The sequence below is a fragment of the Candoia aspera genome, chromosome 7 (genome assembly GCF_035149785.1).
Source record: "Candoia aspera isolate rCanAsp1 chromosome 7, rCanAsp1.hap2, whole genome shotgun sequence".
NCBI classification, from domain to species: Eukaryota; Metazoa; Chordata; class Lepidosauria; order Squamata; family Boidae; genus Candoia; species Candoia aspera.
In genome coordinates this window covers 25,045,498-25,062,935 of record NC_086159.1, presented here as the reverse complement: position 1 = coordinate 25,062,935, position 17,438 = coordinate 25,045,498, and the positions used below count along the sequence as shown (strand labels likewise).

The following is a 17,438-nucleotide window of genomic DNA, read 5'->3' as shown; positions in this document are numbered from 1 at the left end:
GCAGAAAGCCCACAATAGATGATAGCAAAGAGATGCAGAAAACTTTGTCTTGAAAAATGCTATCTAGGAGTTGTCCAGATTTTTGCAGCCAGTATAAAATATACCTACTTAATTCCTTGAGTAGTTGCTCAAGACAAGGGAAGAGTGGAAATAATCTTTGTGAACAAGCAAAAGTGTTATGCAGACAATTTTGCAAATGCAGACAGTGTGTTTGACATTTTAGGATTGAAAATCAAGGAGTCTACTAAATAACCAGGAGTCAAGGTCATCTCAAAAAATACTTTATTTTTATAAAAAACATAGTGCTACACTTGATCTTAGCCAAAGGTTGTGTCAAGATTCAGATTCAAAGGGCCAAAGATGATATAGCATGGAGTGCAATGCATATCATACCTGCTGGCAACTCATTCAAACAAACACATCTTTCCCTGGGATCAAATTCCCACACAACCTCAAGAAAAGACCCAGCTTCTTTAAAGAGTTGCTGACATGTTGCATCTGTCTCCACAGGCTCCAAATCTCCTTTTCCTTTTTGAATCCAGGTTGCTGCACAACTTTGATAAATAAATGAATGTATTTTAAACGGTTACAGTGGTGATGGCAGCCTTCCTCTTCAAGAAATATAACAATAAAACGTTGTACTGGATTTGGCCATCAAGTGCAGGTGATTCAACATGTTGAGTTTCATGTATTATTAATAAAAAGAATACCCAAACTCTCCAGAGCTTCCCAAGAGAGGCTTGGAGACAAAGCTAAGGTGTAGAAAGATTTTTTTTTTAAAATTGAAGGGTCTGTTTTCATCCATAACTACAAAGCACTTTGGATGAATATGATTTGCATGAGACCTCTTGCCTCTGTAATACTGCTTTTTATGTATAAGAGAAGCCTTCCCCGACTATCTGTGACCTTGCTAATTCACTAACCCCATTTCCATCTCCCTTTCACTCTGTGTGCTTGCTTGTTGGCAAACTTTTCCCCCTCCTGTCTGGGAGGAGATACTGCTATGCTGTCTCTGGAGTATGAAAGATTCCATACTGGGGCCAGATGTCAAAGGGGAAAAACGCCCTTTGCTTTCTCTTCGCCTTCATCCTCCTGGGTCTTTCTCCACCAACACAACAGATGAGAACAACTCCTTTCTTCCTTGTATTCTGCTGCTTATCATTTTAAATGTAGCCTCAATTATAATTTGCATGATGTTAGAGAAAGAGAGGCCTTGTACAGTAACTCACATCTCAAGCACTGGATACAGTGGCTATACGGGAGTCAGCCTTGGAATTAATGTCATTTTGAGCCTTTCATTCTGAAAAGGGAAACATACTCTTTTTCAGCCACTATTTATGTATGTGTGTTTGTGCAGGGATGCACGGAGCAATATTAAATGAGTAGAACTAATTTGCTTCTCCAGCATACATTCCCTAATCTTGTTAATATCTAGTAGAAATTATGTACTTCTTTTTTTTTTTTTTGAAATAAACATTGCAAACTGCTGAAAAAAATATGGGTGATTATGTTCTCTAGAGCAATGCTCATTTCTGATCCTCAAAACCCTGGACTTGATTATGTTAAAACAAAATTGCTTTGATTTAAGAGTACAGCTATTTATATGTTTATTTATGAATGAGTATAAATTAAATCTCCATGTTATTGTGGGAGAATGTCTAGTCTTGTATCATCCAATTTATTAGTAGTTTGTTTTCAAATATTTTGTTTTTAAATCCCTTCTAGTCATCTCTCAGATGCCTTGGTTGATAACCCCGTAATCTCTTTAGTGAGGACAGCATAATCTGCTTGCTTGAAAGAAAGGGGGAAAATGGAGTGGAAATATAGTAAATGTCTCCCATGCAGCTGTATTAAAGAAGTGGTGATTAGATCGTTTTTCTTGCTTCGTAGATAAAAAATTAAAACTATTGCTAAATAGTGTGAGTGAAGGAAGGTTCATTTTCTACCTTTTCAAATGTACTACATTCTGATTAACTAAATCCTTGTCATCTCAGAGTAATCCACAAGGGCATTTTATTATTCCTAATCTGAATGTGTGATGAGAAGATTCTGCTCTACATTGATCTTCAATCTCAGAGATAATTCCTTTATGATATTCTTGGACACAAATAGTCTTTCTGATTCTAGCCATCTATGCAAACTCCAGGCAGGATTAAAGTTCCTTTTCAGAGAATTAAGCAACAACAAAAAGAATCAATTGTTCCATGTTGAAAAAGGCTGGTTAAGATTTCATCACAGAATATTATACAGGGATTTCTCCCACCCCCACCCCAATTCCTTTTTGCAGCAAGGAAGGAACAGATAGGTAGTTGGAATATTACATGATGTTTTGAAACCTGGTGAACTATTGTGGTATTTATTTTCACAATATTTAGAAAATATTTAGATTTTTTTCTTGTATATATTCTTCTTTCAGCAACAGGAGTTTTCAGTTCTCAGAATCAAAAGATAACTTTCCTCCTAGTTTGATGTTTGGGGAAGGGCTGTTCTTTCTTGGACAGAACATTTCTGCCATACTTATTAAGAGTTTTAAACCTCAGCCAAAAGTCATCTAGGTATACCTAGCCAGTAGATATTACTGTAGTGCTGTACATACCATTCAGAGAGGCATTTCATGAAGTCACAAAGTGCCTCTCCAAACTCACTCCTCAAAGCATCACGGTAGCACACCCTTACCTGATGATTCAGGGTGAGGTGCTTCAGGGGTTTCCCGTATCTTCTGCATATGCTCAGCAGCAAACCTAGTATAAACATGAATGTATTCTTGGTGTATACATCCTGTTACATTGTCAGTCTTGTGAAAATTTACCTTTAAAATTTCAGTGAAGTATGTGCAAGTTTGCATTAAATTCTTTTGATCTACTAATCGTTGATGATTAATCAGCCATGTGTAGAACAGGTAGTCCAGATGGAGAGAAAACTGACTATAACAAGCATTGTACTCATGATAATGAATACTGTATTCAGTATAATTAATTTACATATAGATTTCTGTATTACCATTAAAACAGTCACCTTATCCAATATAACTTACCTTGGTGTTTATATTGGTCCCTTTATTCACTTTATGTAAGGACATGGGAAAAATACATCTTTCTCAATAGCTTTGTCCAACATAGGTAAAAGGAGAGACACATAAAATGGGCTTCTTAAGACCTGCTTCTCTCTCTTTAGGCAAATCGCAGCCACCTTTACATATTTCTCTATAAATCAGAAGTGTAGCAGGATCCCAAGCAAATATCACTTAGGCAACAAACTATGGTTAAACAAGCAACCATTTAGCATGATCTATTCCGCATCATTCCCACTTTAAAACAAGCAACCAAAGTCAGAAAAATGTACTTGGAGTTGTTTTTCTGGAGATGAAAGCAGTTCACATATTGCTATTCTAAAAACACACAACACAAAATAGGACTGAAAACTTGGTGATGTTACCGTATCACTGAATGGCCTCCTTCAGCCCTCTGGAAGGTCAGAAGGTAAGTTTGAGCCCTGTTCCCTCTAATTTTACCCATCCCACCATGAATCAGGGTTTACAAACCACAGGGATCTGGTACACCCAGCATGCTAATCCAAGCAAAAGCAGAACCCCACCCTGACTAAATGATTTTGGCCCAGGTTGTTGATGGAATGGCTAAACTATTTTTTTTCCTTCCGATAATGCTGGGTGTTTCAAGATGAGCCTTCCATTTGAAAAACTGCTTGCATTTTTCTTCTATTTCTTTTTTTAACCAGGAAAAGATCAATTAAGTGGAAGAGATCGACTTCCTCCTCAATGCCATTTGATTGCTAGTGCTTGGAACCCTCCATCTGAAAGCACCCTATTTGCTTTCTGTCACACACATATTCTGCCATTTAAAACCCTCAGACATACATATAATTGCAAGCTATTTGTTTTATTTGACAGGTAGATTGACACAAAGAGATCTAATTGTTTATTTATTTTATTTATTTTATTTATTTATTAATCAAATTTATCACCGCCCATCTCCCAAAAGGGACTCTATTAAGGAATGCATCTAATTTGTGAAGTTTCTTAGGCTAACTCCCCCCCCACCCCCCGTTCTCAGCATGATGGGACTGCTCATAGTTTACAGTTAATAAAGCTTTTGTTTTAATCCTGCTACAACCATGCTGAAGCATGAAGGCCTTGCTTCATGCCATTTTCATTGCAGCTCAGCTTTTTCTTTATTACATCGCTTTTTAATTCCAGGAGTTATTCTGTTACTTCTGGATAAATTGCGCAAGATGAAATGGGAGCAGATGTGGAGACTCACAGCTGAAAGAGAGCTAATGAGCATGCTCTCCACCTCATTGGCTGACCAGGTGAGTGTGTAATACTTGGGTACTGACATCACGATTGCTCCTAAAAGTAGGAAATGGTTCACTAGAGGGATTTTCCTAAAAATGGATACATGCAGGTATGAGAACAACAAACCCAACTTTCCCAGAATAATCAGAGTGCTGATAAAGATTAAATAAGCAAACTAGGTTATTGTTTGAACTGTGTTGAATAATGGGAAGTAGCTTTCAAAAAGCATGCTTTTGTCAAATTGCAGGTATTCAGGGTGAAATCTTTTTAGGATAAGAATTTTACATTCTAAGAAGCATTTAACTATTTAAATATTTACATGCTATTTTCTCTGTGCTATTCACTATGCTGTTGAAAAAACTTATGAACAAAATAATTGTGAATAAATCAGATAAAATTGTGGTAAATCTTTATTTGAAAGGTAAGGTAAACATGATTAGAGAAGTATTTGGCTTGATCTAGCTTTTTTTCTAAGCCTATTTTCTGCTCCCCTTCTGGAGCTCCCTTTCTTTGAAACAAAAAGCTACAGACTTTGAAGAAGCTTAAAAATACCATTTCCTTCTATATTATTTTTGTCATTCTCAGTTCAACAGACTTTATTATTTTTGTCTGACTCCAGCTTTAACAATCACCATTCTCTCTTCCGTCCTCTACCATATCATCTGAGTGCCTCACAGACATTAAGGATATTATCCACAGAGGACTGCTGGGAGTTAGAGAAGACTCATTACTCCCATTTTTCAGAAGGGATACAGACATGTGGAGCAATTAATGTTCAGATATAAAACCTATCAAAAAGCATTTCAAAACTCCTGCTAAGTTCAGCTGCTATTCAAAAATGATTCCTTCTGAACAGTCTATGGAAGGTCACTGTGACTACTCTAGAGTTCATATGTATAACTTTAGTTTGGCTTTCAATGTTTGGCTTTTTTTAAAATTTTACCAGAAAAGATTACGCTATGAGTTCTGAAACAAATTTACATTCACCTTTCCCTTTTGTGAACAGTATCAAGTCTAACTGACTGATACCTTCCAAAGTATCAGACACCAGAACTAAATATCATCATTAAAGTCTCCCCTGCTTTTACTGACTATGGCAACATATCTGAAACATACCTTTGTAATGTCAAATTAAATATCTGTATGACATTATGGTTATTAGACGGTTTAGATGCAGAATGGGCTCAGCGATGTTGATTTTCCTCAAGGAAACACTATGACAACTAGACTGTTTCCTGTGCCATGAGAGCTGTTTTCCATATAATCTTTTTCTTAGCATTGATATTTTACTTATTTAAAAGATTTGTATAGCTGTCCATCTTAAAACACAATTCTGGGCAGCTCACAACTATTTATTCCAGTGCTTGTATCCTGACCCATTCCACAGATTCTTGATAGTTCACATAAATTTAGAACTCTAAAGGAATTTAGAGCTGATCTTGGGGAAAGTATAAAAGAGCCATTGTGGAGGGACTTGAGTAAGAGATTACACAGTCCAGAGACTGAAGGAAGTCTGAGAAAGAAACTCAGAATAACTCTGCCTTGATTTTGTTTAGTATTAGATGGGACAGAGAGAAACTTGGACAGGGTTTCAAAAGTCTGTATACAACAATAAAGTAGCATTCCTGGAATCCATATGGTGTCTGTTTCTTGACTTGGCCTACCTCAAAGGTCTGACAAGAACAGAAAAGCATTACCTCAAAAATTGAAACTAAAATAAAAAATTACAATAAAAAAGAAATTATTTATTTAACATTTAGTAAGGCTCGAAATGTATTTGGAAGAAGCATGGTCTTTACAGTTTTCCTAAAAGTTAGAGAGGCTATCCAGACTTTGGGGTTGAGCAAGCTCTTCCAAAGGGCTGGGTTAGTCATGGAGAAGGCCTGCTTTCTGCTCCTACATGTCTAACATTCTGACAGGAAAGTATTTGAAGCATCCCTTCCTTAAGAGATTGCACAGCACAGGAAGATACAACTTGGAGAAGATGTTCCAAAAGTAACCTGGATCCAACCATACTGGGCTTTATAGGTCAAAACTAGCAGCTTGAACTGAATCCAGAAACAAAGGTAGCCAATACAATGCTTAGAGTCCTGACAAAGTACTGCTGTAAGAGCTCCCGCCCATCAGCAGTTTGAACCTTCCAAGTGAAAAACCTGAGCTTTTCTTGTCAGAGCCACCCAGGCCCAAAAATGATGGGCCTGATGCAACTTGGCAAAGGCTTTGGCCACAGCCTCCATTTGCTGATCAAGTAGAAGCCATGAATCAAAGGGAATCAATGATTGTGGAACTGCTCCTTCAGTAGGACTGCAACTCTACCCAGAGCCAAATTACGAGTTCACAATGAGCCAGATGATTTTTGAATAGACTGCAATTCCATCTTAATAAAATTGATATTGAGCTACCTTTGTCCCATCCAGTCCCCAGCTTCCAATCCTAGTTAAGAACATCCACTGTGCCTTCCATTCCGCCAAGTGTGAAATATACAGTGGGTATCATCAGTATATTGGTGATACCTTGCCCTGAACAGATGAATGACCTTTTACAGAAGTTTAAAGTAACAGTTAAATAGCATGAGTGAGAAGACCAAGCCCTGTGACACCCACACCAGGGCAGTCAAGATCTTGTTACGAACTAGAACTACCCACATAGAATGAGTGGAGCCACTATAAAACAGTCCCAGCCCTCACAGGTAATCCAGAAAGTTGCCATGGTTATGATTTCCAAAACTGCTCAGTGGTCTGGAAGACCCAAGAAGGCAACAGTCCTTCCACTCATGTCCCAGCAAAACTCATCCACAGAGTGACCACTTTCCATCACACAACCAGGTCTAGAGCCCAGCCGAAAAGTCTCAAGATAATCTGCTTTATCCAGAGCCTCTGTAAGTGATATTCCATAATCATCTCCCAAATCTTTCCTAAACAGGGAAGGCTAGAGATTGGACAATAGTTGTCCAGTATTGCCAGATAAAGAAATGGCTTTTTCTAGGTTTCTTTTCTCTTTCTAGGGAAAAAGGGTATAAACAATGATATATGTAGGCACTGTTTCATTACTTCTGCAATATAATGGGTTAAGATCAATCACACTTTCCCACCTAGTGCTGTACATATAATGCTAAATGATAGGTTGGTGGGGAAGTAGGCAGACAGACAAAAAGATAGTGCTTTTCCAATAAATACTGAGATCCTTGTAAGAAAGTTTCAGGTGAGGCAGCCTTGGTTTAAATATGAGCGTTGTATATAGAATTCAATTTAACTGTCTGGTGAGAAAAGGTATAATCTCATAATCAATACCCATTCTGAACTGAAAGCAGAAGTGATTGAAGCATCTTGGATTAACTATTAGCCATGGCAGTATATAATCACACGCTGCATTTCCAGGATGATACACAGCTAAGTATCTGTAGATGTTTTATCTGACCAAATTTTATTTTTACCTCCCCTGCTTCCATGACTTTTTAGCTTTTTTTTTATCCTTTTATATGCAAAGTATGACTTTTCTACAGCGTTCTCTGGATTTGCATTCCTATTCATCATGATCATCATCAATAAAAATAAGTGATAAAGATCCAGAATCTATCATTTCCTTCAAATTTATCACCTTTCTTCTCACTCTGAGTTGAAGAGATACCCCTGGTAGTATATTGGATTACTGTTAGACATTATGCACAAAGCTACATTTCACAATAGCTCAGAAGCTTCAGCTAGTTCAGAACCCTGCTGCTTTGATCCTGAGCAATGCATCAAATAGGACCATTAAATTCCTTCCATATAATTCTGAAAGAATGGCATTGGTTTCAGGTTTCTTTTTAAGCCTAACTCAAAGTATTGGTGATTACTGTTAAAAGTCCACTTGAGGCACAAATGACCCAGATCAATTATCATATTTTGGACACATTATGCAAAGATCTAGCTCTCTTGAGAAGTCTATGATGCTGGGAAAGGTGGGAAAAAGAGAAAGAGGTAGATATGTAGAAGAATACAGAGATGGCCTTGAAGAAACATAAACTTGAGCCAAACGTGAGCCAGTTTGGTCTAGTGGTTAAGGCAACAGGCTAGAAACCAGGAGACAGAGAGTTCTAGTCCCACCTTAGGCATGAAAGCTGGCTGGGTGACCTTGGGACAGTCTGTCTCAGCCCAACTCACAGGGTTGTTGTTGTGGGGAAAATAGGAGGAGGAAGGAGGAGGAAGGAGTAATAGACACGTTCGCTTCCTTGAGTTATTTATAAAAATAATAAAGGCGGGATAGAAAATAAATAAATCAACAAACAAACTAAGCCCATGAAAATTGTGAAGTGTATTTTCCTCAAGAAAACTCAAGATTGGCTCACTTTGACTGTGTTTGGTATAAGAGGGAGGGAAAGGGAAGCTCTGTCAGATTTTCTGGTATTATGGCCTATATCAATAAAGTCCTAGTTGTTTCTAGTATTTGTGGTGCCTGTGTTCCAACCTGGTCAACTTCAGACAGATGGACTCAATTACAGTTGTGAAAGGTATATAATTGGAAGACCTGAATGACCCAGGTTAGGGGCAGATTATGCTGGAGAAAGTCTATCTATGTGGTTGCTAAGAATCAACACCAATTTATGGCATATAATTAGTCAAACAATGTGGAAACTCAGTATCTAAAGAAATAATATTCCTACCATGAATTCATAATCAGAGAGACCCTTATCCACATTCTTTTGTTAGAAGAACTATATTATTAAACTTTTTTTAAAAAGGATTTTCTCTGCGGTAGCACTGCAACATTGGAATGCTCTCTCTAGGGAAATATGGTAGGGATTAGGATACATATCCTTTTAGCTCCAAATTAAAATATATCTGTTTGCCTTAAAAAAAATATTTAATATCTTGGAGCTCTTCTTGTTTTTACATTCTTATTTCAATTAAGTCTAGATAATTTTTAAATTGATTATGGTTTGTTGATTGGTCTTTCTTAGTTTACAATTTAATGCTTCTTATTTAAAATGTTGCTATAATGTGTTGTTTTTTTAATCTTTGATTAGGAAGATACAGTATTTAAATGTGATAGTGGCATTCTGTATGTGGGCATTATCTTAACAACAGTGACAAGGAAAGAAGTAGGCTGCCTTGTTTCATAGTTACAGTCTTTCTTGAGAACCCAACTGTCAAATGTGAATCAGCAGCAAAATTTCAGTTTACACTCACAAATACAGACTGACAATACTTACTTTCAAAGCTAAAACCCTGAACCTTGACTTTCAGCTCTTATATTTATGCAATGTTTTATCCATATTTTTATTATAATACTAAAGGGCTAAAGGCAGTTTGCTATATGAAATTGCTTTCTGCAAGGTGAAAAATGTTGTTTGTCTGTTTGTTTTTCCAGGATATTTTCAATGCGGTCATCAAACAGAATCCCTTTCTTGTCTATCAGCTTCCCTGTTTCTGGAATGTGCAATTGTCAGACCATACCCGCTCTGAACAATGCTACCGGGATGTTTCTGATCTTAAGGTAAGTTTCAATTAATTGACTGGCCACTAACAGCCAGCTCTGCATATGAGTAAAGAGAACAAAATGATATATTATAATGCAGTATACAGTATGAACAGTACTATGCATGATCTATCTGTATCTGGTTTGTTTCAGTTTTGCATATACTTATTCATACGTGCTTTCTGTCAAATTTTCTCAACATTAAGATGAAAACATACTATATTGATAACTACTTTTCTGTAATTTACACAATTTGGTATGCAAATTTCCCTACCATAGGCAGTTTTACATTCAACTTCCTCTAATATATGCATTTTGTATGCAACCATCTTTAATATATGCCTTTTAATACAAGAATTGCATCACAAAGTACATTATTTTAGCATTATAGGAACAAACACGGAAGTGAGCATTTGTATTTGTGTATTAGGGACTATAAAAGTATGGGTAATGCATTTTAGAATGATGTATAAATGAGTCAGATGTAATTACCCAGACTTTCTTCTCTCTCTTTCATATACTTATGCCATAAAACCTAGAGATTTCTAGAAAAGAAAAATGCTTATTTAAACTATTTCACACTCATCAATGCTCAAAATGACAAAAGCAGCATTGTGCCAATGCCATGCAAGCTCCTCCCATTTTTTACATGTGCGCAATGCTACAACACAGATACAAAAGGGCTGACTTTGCACTGTGATACCATGATGTTGCTTTTGTTGTTTACCACCCTCCCCATACAAACCTCTATCAAAGCAATCTTTAGTTTCATTTGTGAATAAAATGGAACCAAAAGAAAATATCAACTCTTTGACACATATATAGATCAGGTTTTATGCCTATTAACATATAGTTGTTTACACGTGTGACAGTTGTTTCCAGGTGAGTAAGCAATGCAAGGGTTTACTGTTCTGATCCCTTAAAAGTGGCTGGACTTGGGGGATTAAATATAATTATTGTCATCTTGTTACCACCTTGGGTGCTAGGTGAATTTCGAGCACTTCTTCCTTTGGAGAATAGTTTTAAAAGATTAAATAAAGCATAAATTGGCAGAAATGATCATATTATTTGTTAGATCACTGACTCTTTCTCAAACATTGTTATTACTATTGCTCCAATCAGTAAGGATATTGGATGCAGTAGGATTTTCTGGCACAGAAAAATGTTTTCCACTTAAAAACCATAGATAAATTTTGGAATTTTTACTAAATAAAATACTGTTATGCTTAGACATCTACACATACATGCACGCACATTAGTACAGGATGCTGCTGTGCACAGACAAAACCATGGGATCCGGCTAGGAATGTCAACATGTTCTGCAGTTTAATCTCACATTTCTGCTCCTACCACACCTCTCAGTGGAACAATCACTACAATCAAGACAACTCTGAATAGATGTCATCTCCAAAAAAAATTGGGGCAAGGAAGATGTTGGGAGAAGGTGCATTTATTTTATGATACTTACAAGCCGACTGAGAAATATTCAGGCATCTTTTTTAAAATGTAAACAGCATGGATCTTCTTCAGCAATTCTTTCTGGATTCCCCAAGTTATCCCACAAAGTTGCAGGGTATTTGGGCAGTCAAGGAAGTGTTGCTGCTGAACAAAAGGCTGGTACCAGTAGCAAAAATAGCTGTTGTAAAATCATAAATTAAATGCAATTCCTTGAACTTGTCTGAGAGCCAGAGCCTAATACAAACTCACTAAAGCAATAAAGGAGAAGGGAATTTTACAGATGTGCACATTCCTCATATTTGCTATATAAAGTACGTAGAGCCAAAGTAATTTCCTTCTCTTTATATAGTTCTGATGGGGGGGGAGGAAGAGATTAAGCTCTTCCATGTTTGTATTATGAGCTAATGGGATAACTGTGCAAATTGCTTTACATCTCCAATCTAGTGTCAGCACAGAGAATGATAAAACAAAATAAATCCCTATTCTATAATTATGCCTAGCAACACCAGGTGTCTCACAGATGTCAAGCTCAGATCTATTTCTGAAACAGAACTGCAGCTTAAAGTTGTTGCTTCATGAACCAGGGCTCCATGGATCATTCTAAGCTGAACTGATCGTTTCATCCTAGAGTAATTTCACTTGTGGATCTGCCCTACTTGCATTAAGAAACATATACCTATTAGTTTAATAGGCACAATCACTGGTGCATATGTGTGGTCTATAGGGGGGGAAAGTGTGGTTGACATATTTAGCACAAGCTCAGTTTTTAAAACAAAAATGTGAAAATTAAGCCATTTCAATGACATTTAAAATAAATGGCACGATATAGTATATTTGGCACATTCAGTATTTCATACTGATTCTGGCTGGAGTGAAGAATAATGTAGCAGAAGCCTCCAGGGGGTAGAAAAGAAAAAGATGAATTGTACATGTTGGCATTAGAGGATTAAGAAGGATTGTGTGGGAAGAAGGAATCACAGAAGATTTTAAATTCCAAACTAAGCTGGACAAGATCTTAGCATTCCTTAAATCAAACAAAACCAAATTATTCCTATCTAGCAGAAAAGGCACCAATTTAATTCCATCTGGTCCCAAGATCACTTGGGGATTTGTCAACATTACTAATGTATTCTATTTTAAACTTATAAATGGCTCATAAATGGCTATTGCTCTGTTGTGTACATATTTCTCTGCTGCTTTGCTCACAACTCAGGGTGATGGATGCCTTTGCGTAAGTCAAAGGTAGGCAACTTGAAACCCCAGAGTGGCAATCAGCCCTCCATTTAGGGACCAGGGGCTTATTCCCCTAGTCCTCACCAAGCACAATTACCAAACATCACAGTTTCCTTTCATTGTGATGCAGGAAAGACATAAGCACTATTGTATAAGCCCTAAAATAGTAAAATAAGTTAAAATAGCAAGCATAACTAATTAAGGAAAAAAACCCAAATTCCCCACTCAAAATAGGAAAAGAAACTGTCCACATACATTACAGAGCTTCACCCACTTCCTGTCTTTGTTTCACCCTTGTGTGGAATGATAAGTACAAATCAAACGCACTGTGGTTGGTTTTTGAGGCTCAAGGGTTTGTTTGAGTCTCCAAACAGTAAACTGTGTCCTGAATATCTCATTCCAAAGACTGCCTTTGAACAGGATTTCATTACTTTGGGGCAGTAGTTAGGGAAGAAAGTAATTTAAATCATCCAAGAGAAATTAGCAAAGCAAAATGTCCTTTAACATTTTTGGAAGGTTGAAGGGAGGAGTCCTTCAGACATTCGCAAAATCTTTTGCCATAAATAAGGAACGTTTTTCTTGTACCGCCGTATGAAATTTAAGAGGACTTGGAGCTGATGATGGGTTTGTCCTCTGAATCTGGAATCACAAAGCCAAATTCCCCTCTGTTTCCATCAGCCTCCTGAAGAAACAAACAGCCATCCAGTACTTCTCAAATCACTCTAATTTCTGGCAAGGATTGCTTTTTTGCCTCGGCTGCCTCAGCTCTCTTACTCCGTGCCAGTCCTCTTGGTTTCCCATTTATGTTAACAAGAGCCAGCTTATGTGGAACAAAGGCACTGATTTTTCTCCACTGCCTCAGGAGCGCCTCAGACTTTGGCTCGTTTGGACTCAGTGTGGGCAGCCGAGCTTCTCTACACCTGCCCTTGCTAACCTTGTCAGGGAGGAAGAGTGCAGGATAAGCTGCTCTGCTCTGCCTTGCCTTCCCAGCAGGTACAAGATGCAAAGGGTCCAGACCAGCAGGCTTGTCCTTGCTTTTCCCAACATTGGATGATAACTGGATAGGGTTGGGGTGAAAGCCTGTTATTCACTTTCCCCCTGTATGACAGAAGCCTTTTATAGGTGCATTATGACTACCTGTAGGCTTCAGTTGACCTCAGAGTGCTGAAGAGACAATCTTGATCTATTTCACTGAGAAGAACTTCAGTAAATAGGATTTCTCTGAGATGGCTAAGGTCTTGTTTCATCTAGGGGCTAGCTTTGGGCTGGATCCACATATTGTGCTAAGACATGATCTATTGAATTAAATGAACTACATTTGGCTCAGTTTATGCACTGTATTAAGACAAAGTCAAGCTGCCTAATTATATCTCTACCTTGCCTTTGTCTCTCTTCACCTCAAAGCCTATCCTTTGGCCTTGTTTGCTGGACCTGGCTTCTCCTCTGAGCCATGGGTAGCCACAGAAAGAAATGTAGAGAATATAGAGGATGGCCTTGAGGAACAGAGCAAATATCTGTTGTTACCAAGGCAATGATCAGTTAAAAGTTGGCCTGAGCCCAGACCAAGAAAGTCGTCTACAAAAATACCTCAGAGAGCACCCCCACACCCACCAATTCACATGAAGATGAAAGAAGGAAGCACATTCAGACTTGCAAGATTCTGTAACAGTAGCTGTTCTAATAATTGCTTTAGGCTCACACAGTGTCTTTTTCTTAGTCTGGTCTACCTCATAGGGCTGACAAGAAGCAACAATAAGGATACGCAAACAGACTTTCGTCAAACATCCCAAGACCACAGGACTTGCTTTTAACTCAATGGGAAGAACTTGCATTAAGAGGATTATGGATCACAGATTTAATATGCAAAGATCTGAAGAGGACCTGCATAGGTGTTAGGAACAGGTTTGCATGTACTGTATGTTCTTAATTCCCTGAACTAGTCACTCCCATGTCTGGGGATTGAATTGAAGCCCTGTTCGTAGTATGTGCATAGCGTAGGTCTGTATACACAGTGGCTTCCTTTTCATTCTGGATGCCACTCAAATTAATAAGACTTACTTAGGTTAGAGCAGGAGTGTCCCTGATTTTCCTTTTTGCAGCCCCCATGTGCACTCTGATCATGAATGCTGAAAACTGCAAGGTCAAGTTCCTGCAACTTTGAGACAGAAAACATATTAAAACTGTAATGTATGTGTGTAAAAACATATAAAAGAAATCCTCTAAAAACATCTCCCAAACCCTAGGATTAACTAGAAAAATCTCGGCCTTGCCTACATCCACCATAGTAGTAGTAGTAGTAGTAGTAACTTTATTGATTAATCAAATGACCATATCAGAAAGTTAGGCATCAGCCACTATAAGATATAAAATATAAAATATGATACCATAAAACAGCTAAAATACAGTAAAATTAGCTAAAATATACTATGGTAAGATAAAATATGATAAAATACAGTAGGGTAAAATAGAGATAAAATTGTAAGATAAAAATACAAGATATAATAAAACAAGTAATAAAATACAGACACAATGTGAGTTTAAATGAATTCATCACCTTACATGCCACCCCAATGCGTTCTATAAATTGCATTCTCAGTTGGACAGCCCTAACTATAAACTTAACAGTTCTATTGACCACATACGTATTTGTGCCCTGGAGGAAGTAACATAGTCTTTTGTTACGGTCCTAGTATGTGGTTCTGTCAATTACTGTCTGAAGGTACTGAGCCCTTGCTAGGGCATATAGTTGGCAGTTAAATAGCACATGTGCAATGTCTTCTACTTCAAGTGCTCCACTAACACATGTCCTCTCAAGATAAGGCACTTGGTGGAATCGTCCGTATTTGACCATAGAATCTAGTTCTCAAATCTTGCTCTAGTAAGAGCTATCCTATGGTATTGAGTCAGACCCATTGTCAGGTATTTTTCTATTTTTCTTGGCCAGCCATTTCGACGACCTATTGTGTGCAAGTGACTCAATGTCTGTTTGGGCATTAACATTCAAGGCTCTTTGTTTGAATATTGCCTTGGCCTGGTCTCCAGCTGAAAGTAAGTATTGTGATGAAAAGCCAAGGAATGTGATAGTTTGGAGGAGTTGATTGATCCATGGGGTGGGTTGAGGTGTGCCCATCTGTTCTTCAAGGCACATTTTTGGTAGTCTATCATGTTCCATTGGGAGAATCCTCCACTAATAGTTAAAGACTTCGATTACTGATAGACTGTAAATGGAATGGGTGCCTGTTTCAGCTCTTACTGCTGCTGCAGGTGTATTCCTGTCAGTCCCCAGAATAGTTCTTAAAAAGCATGCTTGATTTTGTTCAAGTAAGGAGGCCTTTGATAGGCCCCACAGTTCGGCGCCATATGTTAGCACGGGTACAACTTTTGCCTTGTGGACCTTCAGAATAGAGAGCAGAGAACAAGGGTAGTTGTGACTAAGTAGTTTAATTAGTGTTTTGGAACTTGCTGTGGCCTTTGCAAAACTTTGCTTGTAATGATTAACCCAGGGCCCTGTGTCTGTAAAAACCACCCCTAGATATGAAAAAGAGTCTATTTGTTTTATAGGCTCCCCATCCAAGTGCCAATTGTATCTGGCCTGTCTTTTCCCAAAAACCACTACTTTGGATTTGGACTTGTTAATATTCAAAAAGTTTGCAGCACAGTAAGCACCAAATTTCCCCATCAATTTTCTCAGGCCTACTTGGGAATGTGCCATCAAAACCATGTCATCTGCATACAAGAGGATGCTGATATGTGATACTACACCCACTGCATCATTACTCCACCAACTCTGTCTCTTGTTCTACCCCCCAAATATTAATTGCAGCCTCAGCCTCAGCCCCTTAGGTCAGAGACTGCATTCAGATCAGGTTCTCCAGCTTAAAAAAAAAAAAGAGCTTTTCCTCTGAGTGAAGAGTTTTCAGCTCCAGCAAATTGACAAAGATCACACAGCAACTGAAATCCTATCTAACAAGTTATTAATTGTGATTTTCCCCAACAATGAATTGTGACCTCACTGAAGGAATCAGGCAAAGAATTTGCTGGTTGTCAAGGATACAACATAGATATTTTGGGCACTGAAAATAATTGCAGAAAACTTTTTTTTTCAACAACAATAAAAAATAGTTCAATAGAAGTTCATTTCAGCATTAGATTTTAATTACTAAAAATATCCCCTCTCCCCCTAAATCCCTTCCTCAACATCCTTTGTTTGATTGTGCCATCATGTTAAATATAATCTGTGCTGAACTGACTGTTGCTTGTGCAGTGATCCAAATCAAATAACTTGTTGTGAAAAATAAACTACACTAGTTGGTTATGTGTCACCGCATCTTCCTTGGCTATATTTTCAAAGGAGAATCACCCTGTGAAACTTGTCTGCTAAAATTTGCATCATTTCAGAGCTATAACCCAAAATAGTCCTTTCAAATTCATCACAGCTCTTTTTCATCTGCTGAATCTCTTGCAAGTCCCATAAACAGGACTAGATGGAGTTCTGATTGTTTTGATCCTTGGCCTTCTTTGTTTTTGATACATAGCAATCTTTGCCTGCGTTCTCAAAAGCAAACTCACTTCCCAGAAAGTTAGGGTGAGTGACTGTTCCTTCATTATGCAGCTTACACTGGTTGGCATTTTCTTGACTATCCTAACAGGGCAATCACATTCTTCAAACAGAAGAGAACAACTCTTGGGGCTCTGACACTAAAATGTAAAATAACAGCAGTATATCTTCTTTGTGGTTTTTGTGAATGCGGCATGAGGAGAAGACAGGTTTATCCCTTCCCAATGTGATTGGAACCAAAATCTTCCTATGTACCACAGTAGAGATAGAACAGTTTGGAAAAAAATATTTTCTCTGTATTAGTGGGAACTTCTTTCCTAATAAGTCTGATGTACAGGAGATTGTTCAGCTCAAGACCAAATGATTTAAATGTTTCTCCCCCACCCCCAGGTGGATATTCAGTGCACTACCAAACATTGG

At 37.8% G+C, this 17,438-nt stretch overlaps 1 protein-coding gene across 2 annotated transcripts in view; it reads left to right on the top strand.

Moving 5' to 3' along the window:
• Positions 1–17,438, top strand: part of LARGE1 (LARGE xylosyl- and glucuronyltransferase 1) — a 258,945-nt gene that overhangs the window by 184,440 nt on the left and 57,067 nt on the right. For both annotated transcript variants that reach the window (XM_063309515.1, XM_063309514.1), the window contains exons 7-8: positions 4,214–4,326; positions 9,662–9,787. In XM_063309515.1, the coding sequence (XP_063165585.1) occupies positions 4,214–4,326; positions 9,662–9,787 (239 nt within the window). The remainder of the gene's footprint in view (positions 1–4,213; positions 4,327–9,661; positions 9,788–17,438) is intronic.